The 13,178-nt window shown below is 35.9% G+C and overlaps 1 protein-coding gene across 1 annotated transcript; it reads right to left on the bottom strand.

Annotated features, from left to right (window-relative positions):
- Positions 1-4,155: 4,155 nt before the first annotated feature.
- LOC120356133 (UDP-glucuronosyltransferase 1A9-like) lies at positions 4,156-7,680 on the bottom strand. The gene is given in 5 exon segments (XM_039444979.1): positions 4,156-4,506; positions 5,457-5,676; positions 6,507-6,545; positions 6,548-6,706; positions 7,292-7,680. Coding segments are annotated over 5 exon segments (1,080 nt in total). The 5' UTR covers positions 7,656-7,680; the 3' UTR covers positions 4,156-4,208.
- Positions 7,681-13,178: the final 5,498 nt, after the last annotated feature.

The following is a 13,178-nucleotide window of genomic DNA, read 5'->3' as shown; positions in this document are numbered from 1 at the left end:
AATTATATATAAGATAGGCGATACCAATTAAACAAAGAAATAGACATAAATCATTTTAGAAATGAAAACTGTATATTTATTTTCCTCAACAAACTTCGTAGAAACTTAGAAACTAGAATAACGGCAGCTCTTGACCTCAAAATAAACTCTAAAAACTGTCACAGTCTTGGGAATGGACAGAATCTCTTTTCCTTAAGAAACGCTAGATTTTATCTTCGTCAAAATGACCCAGTTTTCAGTTACATCTTTACCCAGACGTTTATTTGAGAAGATTTTAAAGGGTTGGCACGATTTCTACCTGAATAAACAAGGAAGAAACGATAGGACAGACTCAGCATGAAAAAATGCACCATAAAATATCTAGGTATACACCCCTTACAATCTCCCTCGCGTTAAAATGTGTCCAGAATACTTACTTTATCGCTGAATGTTACATTTTCGAGATGCTTTGAAAGTGCATTCTTATGGGGAATAATAAAATTCGGACCCATTTCAGTTACAAACCTTCACTTTAATGGAACTCACTCATTGTTGACCTAAATTTTTGAAAAGGATAAGTAAAATGTGGAAAGTTGTTCTCGGAAAAGAGAAAGATATTTCTGGAACAAGACTGTCACAGAGACGATAGCAGTTAGAAGCTGTTCCATTCTTGTTGCTGTCTAATGTCTAGAGTGGAGTATTATATTCAACAACATTATTTTATTCAACAGAAGTGGAGCTGTGCCACTGGTACAGCCACTAGAAATCATATTTTCGAAAAATAAAAGGTTTAATTTGAGTGTATCGCTAGAAATCATATCTCATAGTATACACCCAATAGAGAAGAAATATTATAAGTATAATCATGGGTGTAAAATTTACGATGATAGATTTTATGAACAGTTATATTAAGAGAGGAAGTGAATGGAGAGAAACAATTCTCATTCTCTCGTTTTTCTGCGTTGTAGGTGAAGAGATAATATTATTAAACATGCTCTTAATAATAAAAAAACCAAAACAAGGTACTGTACATTCTCCAGTGTAATGACACAATATTTATCATGCTCATCATGGGAAATTATTGGTCAAATGCATGGATAATGCCAGAGGTTGTCTGCAATCCAATACGAATAACAAATTTAATTAAATTTGAATCACTCAACGTCGTAGAGCATCATAGGAATACATTTCACTGGAAAATTATGATGAAATCAAAACCTTTTGAAGATGATCAAAACTTTAAAAGAATTTCTTTTCAATTTATTATGCAATGATTCCTTCGAATTGTAATCTAATGAACGATCAAAATCGAATTCATGTCAATAGGCAATTGTTTCGTCAAACCTTGATTATAGAGTTTCATCTTATCTCCCATATGTTTATAGAGTTGTCATTCATAAGTTTTACATTGAGATAGGCTTACTGTTCATGGCTATCGCGTGTTTAGTTTTAAAAATTGAAAAATAAGCTAATATTTTGATATAGTAATGCCTTTGAGCAATTCAAGTACTTTTCACAGTTTGTGTTCTACCGTATGAACTGGTGCACATTATGCAAATGTATTGAATATTCCCAAAGAAGCGATAAAATTTGCCTGCAAGAGACCCAACCAGCGTAGTCACTGAAGTAAGCATCGGGTATTATGCATAATTTAACTCACACCGTTCGTGTAGTATTCGAAATTCGCGAGTAAAAGTGAGATAGGGATAAAGATCTAACACTTTATAGAGTTCTACCAGCTCTTCAAAAGCATGCAAAAGTTTGCCATAGTGTCTGGCTTGAATTCCGAGCGAAAGCAGAGGAAAGTCGTTCTATAGAATCAGCAATACAGCTCTGAAAGAAGCGTGAGAATTTTTTTGCCGTGAAAACAGTTTGGCCGTAATTTCTTTCTAGTTCGGTTGCAAAGTTTTGAAGGTCATGAATTTCCCAGTACTAAGTACTTGCGTGCCTCTGTAGGTCATGAATTTCCCAAAACAAACTACCTGCTTCTTGAAGTCTCTTCTACTTACCTCTAAAAAGGTAACAACATGAAAGTTTCGAATCACTACCAAACTAGCCTAATTTTAGTTCAGATACCAGTTGAGTAGAACTCACCACAATAATTTATTCCTCACTTACTTCACTGCTGTCAATTTGTTAGGGAAGGTAAGTGTTGCTTTTAGCTAAATTTGCTCTTCACGAAGCTCAATTCAATTTGTCTATTTAGGCAAGATACTTCTAACTTGCTACTTCAACTTCAATTCTTGTGAATGAATTAAACCTCAACAATACCAATACGAACTTTCAATCATTCAGGATTCAATGGATTCAGGATGAATTAAAGTCAGAAACGATTTACTGTAAATGAAGAATTCTTAAGTTAATATAATTATTTGTCTTATTTGAATTCATGAATCTGCAAGTCCAGTTTTTATTGATTAATATCAATAACAAAACATGACATTTTTACTTTTGATTACTTGAATAAATTACGACATAGCAGTCAGATAAAATCTGACTGCTATGTCGTAATTCAAGTATTCAAAAGTGATTATCAACAAGCAGTTCGTAGTGGAATGAAACATTAAAGATTATCAAATTTTAAATTGAATAATATCAGACATATTCTTCAAATATTTGGGGAAACCGACTAAATTGTAATAAAAACGTCTAAAGCTATTTCTCCTACAGGAGCTTGATAATGTCCCCCTTCGATACTGAAGATCAGTTTGTAGAACCATGATATTTGTTTCTAAGCAAGAACTATGCATAACTCAAAATATTTTGATAGCTCGAAAATGGATTTTCGACTGGAAATTGAATACATTTATCTTCCAGTAAACAGGTTATTCAGTTCACTTCCAGGGTAGCTCAAATCCAAAAATAGCATACCTCATCTGTGCGCAGATAAATTGACCACTTTTCATCGATTCTGTGCGAAATGAATGTAGATTTATTTATGGAATAAATTTTCAGCAAAACTGTTTCATTGTTCAGAGCAAGTGTTCGATTTGACCTGAAATATCCATTTGAGGGTAATTTCATACCGAATAGAGACAAAGAACTAGCGCATTATAGCGAGTATTCGGTCGCAGTTTTATTCGCAGAAGCTTCATCATCACATTGTGAAAAACAGTGAGCAATTTGAATAATTTCAACATGAAAAAGCCGCGAAATGTAAATGACCTTTGTTTCGGACGGGTTTATCTCTTGCTATGATAAAGAGTCACAAGAGATGTATGCTTTATCGTTTGTTCAATTGAGTTTAGCGCTGCATACCCCTAAATAATAGCAGTTGCTTATTTTTGTTTTCGAGTCACAAATTTCTGAGCTGATAAATTGAGAAAGAGCTCCGGGATTCGCCAAAGCAAATGTGTCTCTTAATTGCTTGAATGAGGCTAATCTTCAGTTATGTGGTCGGCTGTCTTAGTAACTCTCTGTTTTATTATTAACTGAAGAACAGTCACTGAATAAAATCAAATAGTTACTGAATATCAGTCGGTTTAATTGTAGAAATTTTGTCTCGGTAGAACCATATCAGTCTCGGAAAAGTTTCTGTAAAAACTGTAGAAGTTCTTGTTATGAAGTGATCGTGGAAAAATTATTCATGCTTATTCTTGAGTATAACAATCAATCGAAATAATGATAGATCATCATGCTTTACATTGAGTTTTTGAGTTGTGTAATTGAGTTTTCTATTTTCAAATCAACAGTGTCACAATGAACAGCTCAAATCTTCTCAAGAGTTGAGAAACTTCATGGAAAATTATCGCTATTCTTGAGGCTGAATATTAAACTGACCACGATGCAAATCTAATGTGTAGATTCACGATCTTTTACTCTTTGCTTTCTTCCCTTTCTGACCCTTGCTAGCAGGAATAAGGGCAACAATGCTCTTGATGAGTCATGAAGTAATCATCTAATCTTGAGTACTATGAAGTAATCATGGAGAAATTGTTGATGCGTATTCTTGAGTATAGCAATCAATGGAAATAATGGTAGATAGAGCTTCACATATTAGCTAATTGAGTTTTCTATTTTCAAATCAACAGTGTCACAATGAACAGCTTAAATCTTTTTGTGTAAGGATAGAAGAGTCAAGAAACTTTATGGAAAATCGCCATTAGTAAGTCAGCTCAAATCTTCTTAGGTGAGGATGGAATAGTCAAGAAACTCCATGCAAAATTATTAGACCACTATTCTTGAGGCTATTTATTAAACTGATAACGATGCAAATCGAATCTGTAGATTTACGATCTTTTACTCTTCGCTTTCTTCCCTTTCTTACTCTTGCCCAAAGGAATAAGGGCAACAATGCTCTTGATGAGTTTGTAAATTATGTAGAGAACGAATAGTGCGGCAGCGACAATTGCACCATACACATCGACGAGCTGCACTTGGATCCAGTTCATGTTGAGATTTTGTGGCCGCAAATGCCTGGCTCCCTTGTGCCTTATGACGTACTCCACCCACCAGGCCGCCTCATCCAGGGCGGGAACCATCTGATCTTTCGATAACGACGATAGTCTGTTCATGTTTGATTTGAACCTAAAACAAGAGAATGGATTTCTTTATTTCTTGGAGAACTGAATCATCCGCTATTCAATATTCATTTGTAACATACTATATCTTGAGAACACTTTTGTGGAGTTAACCAGGTGAATTGATTCGAAATAAAAATTGGTACTCATTAAATGCTCATTCAGTAAATCAAATTAATATCCGAGTTTCCATGGGTGATAATTTAGAATACCACGAGAAATAACGAAGAATGGATGAAGCTGGGGATGGAGAATCTAATTAATATAATGGCTTACTCTTCAAAGCTTGTAATGAGAGTGAAAGTCTAAATGTAAATATATTTTTTCCAATACGGTACCTATATTGAGAGAGTGATTCATTTAAACTATTAGCATTGATCAGCTACATTCTCTCGTGTCTGACATGAAATCAATGTTATTAATTCATATTATTACTGTTTATTCCTCTAACTTCTGTCAACCAATCACAATTTTGCCATAGACAAGGTGACTTTCAAATGATATGGCATATCGCATAGAAATACATTTTTTTTAATATTCTTAGTAAGTGAATAATGATTGGGAGAAAGACTGGAATATTATATGATCACCAATCAACTTATTATCAGAATAACAAGGTTTGGTTGTCACATTATTCCAATCACGATAATTCAAACTGTAAACAGATATATAATTACTACACTATAATTGAAATAATTTCACTTCATTGAAATAATTTGTACTTCACAGATGGAATTTGTAGTTTGTAATATATGACCAACATTGTCACATAGGAAGTTAAAAGATTGGAATTTTATTTTTGGATATATTCATGGGCATACTAGAATTCTTTCTAGAAATAAGATTGTAGCTCAGATTTCAAAAATAGTCTAAGAAACTAGAGTAATGTAATTCACGAATAACAAATACTCTAGATATTTGTCTACCATTTTTAATAATTATTTGGATATTACTCACTTTGGGTCAGTGAGCATGCTGCTTATGGCGTCATAAAAATTGTCCTCCGTCAATCTGCTGAGCAAGAGAGACAGACCGGCTCCCTCCTTCTCTATTCTAGCAGCCTGATGTGGCTGATCAGCAAATAAGGGTATGACCAGAAGTGGCACAGCGTAATAGATCGCCTCCTCCGTGCTCTGCAGGCCGCCTTGCGAGATGAAAATCCGGCATTTCGGGTGAACTGCCCAGAAATCAAGCAAAATTAATGGATTATGGAAACAGATATTGGAGAATAACTACGAATTATATTGCGAATTTGACATTTTTTACCTTGTTGAATTGAAAAAAAGAATATAAATTGTTATAGGTCTGCAGATTTTCAATACAAATTTATTTATTGCCAACAATAATATTCTGTCTTGTCAAGTGTTGAGCGTACAACTCATGCAGATGGAAAATATTAAATAGATATTGAACAGAGAAATATTTCCATTTCAGTCACTATCATTGACAAAAATAATACTTTTATATTGACATATATATAGAATAATAATTTTTCTCATTTACGACAACCCCAATAATTGGAGTCAATAAACACCACTTTCATAATTGTGTATAAGCAGATTGAACTTAGACCATTCTCCAATCGATTTTTTTTTTTTTGCTTATGAGGATCATCCTTGAGAATAATTATTCCTATTTTACATCATTTTCAAGTTAAAGTTGGACTCATATTTATGAAAGTGAAAACTATCGACTTTTTGTAAAACGTTAAAGTTAAAATATTTGAACGTTGAATATTTTCATCAGGATTTGTGAGATGGTTTTGAGCTCTGCTGTCCTCTTAACTCTCGATGTATTAATAAATCATTTTTCTGTGAACAACGGTTGCACAAATATCTTTGTGTGGTTAAGTTGGGAAAAGACTTAAAAACCAAGAAATTGTAAACTTTTATTCATGAAAATATAGAGTAATACAGTGAATCGTCTATAAGACGCTTCAGTAGGGGAATGATTCTGATTAAACAAGCTGGAAGTTGATTGGATTATCCCGAAATTGACTAGTCTTACCTAGAATACTCTGTTGCGGGAACCATTTTCTAATCACAAGTTTGAAGGCACATTTGATAGTGGAGACTCAGCTTCATATTTCCAAAAGAATCTGATCTTCGGGAATCTCCTGATGGTTTTGAAGAATATTTCCCTTTCTCTTGAGGACGGAAGTTCCCTGCATGTTACTTCCCAGACTGAAGTATCAATGCCTTGTTCAGCTCCGTCAATCCATGTTTTAAATCCTGTGAAAAACATCAAACAAAATCTCAATTCACCATCGATAGTAGAATAAGAATAATAAGAGAATGTCAATTCCAAAAACACACAGCAAACAAACATTTTGTCAGTAATATATAGCTCTCTAATGTACCACTTCGGTCTAAACGGAGATGGATTGATTAGCTGTTCGTTTAAAACTAGACTGAACCACATCATATAATAATTGTAGCCTAAATGTAATTATAGATTGGCGGTTAAAGTGGATAGTGCATATGGCCCTCAGTATTCTATCATAGATTTAATACAATCATATATTTAACAATAAATTTACAATTTTGGATTTTTTGTCATTTGAAGTTTGTAACTGAATTGGTTCAATGGATCTCTGAAGATTATTCATTTCAATCAATATCATCAACATAAGTTTGGATTGTTCAATATATCTACCCAGATTCATGAGTTAAATTTTTGAAATTCTTTAATTTTCATTCTGTACCTTTGGAAGAGGTTCAGGTGAAGGTTGAATGTGGAACGTTCCCGTTCTGACATAGTTCGGAGGAATACTCATTGGGTAAGCGACGGACAGATCAGCTGGTACCAGCAACAAGCTCTGTTGAACTCCATTTCCCTCGCTGATGGTGTGTTCGTCCCAAAGTATTTCTTGAGAATGGCCTCTTGATAAGGGAACAGCTCGTACTCGACCAGATACCAATTGTACCAGTACAAAAACGTGTTGAAACATCTTTCAAGGAAGGTCATCGAGTCGCTATGATGAGAGAAGATGTGAGGCATGTAGGAAGGGTTCACTTTGACTCCCATGAACTCGTCGAGGGCCGACCACGGCACGAATGTGTGCACTCCGATCACCGGCGGAGAACCCAGCTTGTGCGTCAGTCCATGGAAGCTGCTGTAGTATTGGTTCTCTATCAACACAGCGTCGAACTTCATAGAGGCTGCTTTACTGCAAAATGAATAGGAAAATTCTACAATCATTTCAGGAGCAATGTGCTTGCATCTCTACTAGTAATTCTATAGAGTCTAGAATTTTTAGTATTCATGCCTCATTGTTGTAGTTTTCTTTTTACCAAAGTAAGAAGAAACTAGAACAGCTGATTCTTTTTTCAAATACAATTTCACTTATGAATTCCATCAAACTTTCCGAATGATGAATACGTTTTTATTCTTAACATTCCTCCTGAATTAATTGATGATCAAGAAAAGGCGCTGTTTCAATTTGAAAATACATCATGGTAATCCCGTCCTGTCCCCAAACCTATGGATTGGAGTACAGTTAAGATTTAATTCACGAAACGGCGACACCCCAAAAGTAAGTCTTTAATTTGCACTAACCTTGGAACTGGCGAGGAAGTGGACTGTATCTCGTGTGTAGAAGTTACTGCTGATGATATCCTGTCTTTATGCGTAGGCCTATATGATATTGCACATATATCACGAAACGAAACGAGGTAATTGCGTTCAACTCGAACGCCACGGAACGAAAACGAAAAACGATGGTGACTTCTCGAGCACTATTCTTGAAGTGCTGGTTAGAAAGATAAACGGGAAGGATGAAGGAGGGGCGAGGGAGAGAGGTTATCTTGCCTCTTTGGGAGAGGGGGAAGGGGAGGAAAGCGCAAACTAATCAGCCACAATCAAGGCTGCCGAGCTTCCGTGAACCACCATCTCCGCCCGCCTTGGAATGCCCCATTTCCAAGAACATAAACTCAAAAAAACTAAAATTTAAAAGTAAAAGAAAAACAAAACAACATGCACTGAACGGTAGGAAAGGAAAAACGAAAGGAAAAGGAATAGTAGGAAAGGAAACGGAAAACTAGGGGTGTGGGTTAAACTAATAGGGAAGTATGGGGGCAAGTTTCCTAACTGGCCTAACATACTCACCAGAGTTAGTTTTCACGTGAGCTGAGCGCACAACACCCTTAGCATCACTTATGATTTGGGTGACTCTACCTAACGGGTATGATAAGGTGATGAATGGTCTCTTTAATCCATACTAACTGCCTACCTGAAGGTTTGTGTCACTCTCAAACCACTTATTCTTCTGTTGAAGAGTGTGGAGGTATTCACTCTCCCACCTCTTCCACAATCTCTGAGTGAAGCGATTAAACTTTTCCAACGAGACAGTCTGTACTTGTTGACATCACTCACGTCAATTTCAGGAACCGCCAACAGAGGGCGATGAACAAGGAAATGTCCGGGAGTCAGCGCCTCGTAGTCATCAGGAGATGAAGAGAGCGCATACAACGGTCTCGAATTGAGTATCGCCTCAATTTTCACCACAGAGTGGAAAGCTCAACAATAGTTGGACCGAATTCCCACTTCACGAAACAAATGAATTTCACATTTTTAATATTAGACTCACAGATTCCATTCATGAAAGGAGCATGTGGAATATTAAAACGAAATTGGATGCTTTAGATGACATCGCATCACAGACGTTGGATTGATTTTCTGATGATCTGAGAAATTCAACAATTTCCTTCAATTGTCGCGCAGCACCTTTGAAATTCGTCCCTTGATCACAGAGTATTTCTTTAGGCAATCCACGCCTAGAAACAAAACGATGGAGAGTGTTAATAAACTCTTTGGATGAAAGACTTGTAAGCACCTCAATGTGACAAGCTTTTGTTGCCAGACAGACAAACAGTGCAAAGTATGCCTTGTACGTACGAGCTTTGGGCCGAATACTCTCTTTGACAGTGAAAGGACCAGCTAGATCGACCGCGGCCTTCAGAAAGGGAGCATGGGAACAACACGAGAGCTGGGAAGATCACCCATGACGGGAGCAACAGGAGTTGCATTGAATAGACGGCAACGAGTACAATTGAAAATCACATTTCTGATAACACTGTGTGCTCCAACAATCCAAAAATAACGCTGAATAAGAGCACGCACTATTCTTGGTCCAGCATGAAGATGAGAAATATGATAATACTCAATGAGGAGTTTAGTTAATGACTATCTTTATGTATCAAACAAGGATGCTTGGCTTCATATCCTAAAGCACTATTTACCAATCTGCCACCAACACGATCACACCATCACAATCAAGAATACAGACAATTTTGGAAACTCTTATCACAGGGTTACCCTCTTTCAATAGGTCGAGTTCACGATTGAAATGACACTTTTGAACAATTTTAACACAATAAATTTGTGCACATTTCAACTCTTGAACACTAAGGCGCCTGATTTACGACACACCACTAATTGATGCTTTACAGTTATTCACGAAACGTGAAACATAAGCACAGGAACGTAACAATCTCATGTATGAGGAGAAACGTGTTATCTGAATAACAGCAGTCTCTTCAGTGATATTCAAAGCAACACCTTTATTTTGTTTCACATCAGGCAGAATTTCAGTAGCAGGGTAAGTCATAGATGACAACGGCCAACATGACAACGAATTAGACACCACGTTGGAGCATTGAACCAATCTTGCGAATTGCACAAGTTTTGGGGAAAAAACGCCTCGTGAACCAACGTCGGCAATATTGAAATCAGTAGCAATGTGATTCCAATCAGAAATATTAGTCAACTCTAATATTCTCACAACACGATTTGCAACAAACGTTTGCAACTTGTAAGGAGGTATATGCAACCAAGATAAACAATATATTGAATCACTGAACAGAAACGTAGATTGAAGATTGATTTTTTCCAGTGAAGGAAGGACTGAAACATACAATCGCGAAAGCAACAAACGCAGCTTCACTGATATGAAGTGGTACTTGAGTGTTTTCAGAACGAATCAAATCCAAGAACTCAGGAGAATTACTACTCCATTCATTCAACTTGATATGAGCACAGTTTAGAGATTACAAAGTTGTGATTTTATTCACAGATTTCTTCCAACGAATTAGCACCTGTGAAAAATCGTCGTGATATATATCATCACGAATAGCTGCTGCTGCCAACGGAAATTTATCTCCTTCATCTTTCGCCAGTTGAATGAGAGCACGTTGAGCAAGAAAACCAGACGGTTCAAACCATATGTGATTGTTTTGAGCTCATAAACGACAATATCATCGGAAGGATCTTTACGAAACAATATGTGAAGGAAGGAACGATCTTCTTCATCAACGAGGATAGCACGATACATTTCGTAACATCACACGTGAATACGAATGAGTGAGTCTGAATCTAGTTAACACATCACATATGTCATTTAACAATTTTGGACCTGAATGAAGAACTTGATTCAACGAAATGTGACTCTTTTAGCAGACCCATCAAATACAACACGAACCTTTGTTGTAGATGATGACGGATTGAATACACAAAAATAAGGAATAAAATATTACCTGGTTTTTAGCAACATTTTGGGTGAATTCCAAATGTAAGATACTCTTCCATAAATGATACACAATCAGATTTCAAACGAGCATCACGCAGCATACGACACTCCAACGACAGAAAACGATTTAAAGCAACATCATGAGATTCATGAAACTTGAGTTGATTAGTGTCAACTTTGAAATGGAGACGAACAACATATCTTCCTCCAGTATCACGCGTGTGAGTTTCAGCAAAATGTTTCTCACAAAACTCATCATCGGGACTAGGAAATTATGATTAGGAATTTCTTCACTTTCCCAAAACTTATGAACCAAATTATTCAACGAGTTCTCAGAGGTGGGACACGTCATTAATGCAGTCAATGACTGATTAAGATAATGAAGTAATTTATTATGCATACGAGCACAATAACACAACAATTTAGACTTGCATTGGTTTACAGCGTGAAATTTGGAGAAACAATTGAAACAGACTCTCAATGATTTAATAAATTCATTCCTAGCTTTTGGATCTCTTTTCAAGAAAGCAGGACATTTGAATAACGAATAATTCGTTGAATTGCAAAATGAGCATTTTGTTTTAGCACTATCATTCAATTCACAAGTAACTGAGCTGCTTTTATTTCGAACGCTGTTATCAGCCTGAGTAGATAAGACAACCTTTTTCTGAAATACTTATTTTTCGGCTTTTTGATAGATTTTTGTTCATTAACAGACGGCACATCAGATGCAGATAATGTGGTGCGTTTTTTAACGGCTTCACACATGTAGGGGAATCTTGTACTGAGTCAATGGTGTAGATGCTATAAATTTTGCAATGCGTGTGTGGACGCTGAGGGACACCGGACTGATTGATTCACTACAAGATTCATACAATTGTCGGAATCGCGGGAGGCCTAAACGCTCGCTCACCCTTGATTCTTCTAATGACAGATTCTATAATGATGAAATTTTTATAAGTAGTGTAGCGGACGCTAAACACTAAATACGGATACCTTAAAATTATTACCTGTGAAGAATGAGCATACAAAATCATACAGGTCGAGCAAAAATCCCGATGTAGATAATTTACGGGACTGCGTCTCTAATAAGTTCTGAAGGATTAAAATACGGTATTTGGACCAAATATCGTTCAGAATATACTTCGAGAACAGAGTCTTGTCGGGTTTTAAGCTCTATTGTAGGAATCTATATGATCTATGGCTGCATCTGCTGTACAATTGATGTGTTCGCTCCAAGTCGAGGTAGGTAACAGATAAAAGCTGATATATGAGCAGGTAAGGACAAAGAATAAATATCACGATCTGACCCCACTCGCTACATCCACTTAGACCTGTTCCAATATCCAGCTTAATTCAATTATTCCAATGATCGTATTCGATCGGTTCTTTATGATATAGAACGTATCAGACACAATAATTGACAGGCTTAAGAAATAATCGAACTCAGAAAGCGAATTAACAAAACTGAAATATATTACATAAAATATGTAATCATACAGTGCAGGTTCAGAATTTGATTCACAGGTTGATAATAATTTGGCATTAACAGAATATTAAAAATTTTCTTGTGCTTGCATGATACCATGCGTGATTCGACAGAATTTTACAATTGATAAAATTAACAGTTTGAAAAAATAGTGAAAAATGAATTATAGAAAATATTTTTTTTTTAAATGTTCGGGGTCGTGGTTCAGGCAGCGGAGGATAGTTAACCAACTACAAATTCTTATAAATTTAATATGAATAAATTCTAGACTCTTAAATGCTAAGCGCTTGTCGGCGTGGCCAATAATTTAACGAAGAAAAATTTATGTTTTTCTGCACTGAAATATTTTCGAAGCGTAGATTGGGGCCCCTTTTAAAACTTATAACTCACGTGAATTTCCTTGGCGGTCGTGGTTTTCTTCTTTAGATCAAAAATCGTTTGATCGGCGGCAATCCAGGCTTCGGTTTCAACACGTGGGGAATTTTAATTTAAATATCTCCTTCACCGAATTAATTAAGGGATAATTTACTTTAAGCTTTTAAATTTATCGATTGATGAGAACAGAAATTTACGAATAACAAATAAATTGGCCTAAAATATTGGCTCACAAATAGAACATTAAAATCGAACAAGAAATTTTCACAAATAGGTCTTTGGTAACTAT

The sequence above is a fragment of the Nilaparvata lugens genome, unplaced genomic scaffold (assembly GCF_014356525.2).
Source record: "Nilaparvata lugens isolate BPH unplaced genomic scaffold, ASM1435652v1 scaffold5899, whole genome shotgun sequence".
Lineage (NCBI taxonomy): Eukaryota > Metazoa > Arthropoda > Insecta > Hemiptera > Delphacidae > Nilaparvata > Nilaparvata lugens.
Note: the sequence above shows the minus strand (reverse complement) of the source record. Positions and strands in the feature narration are given on the sequence as shown.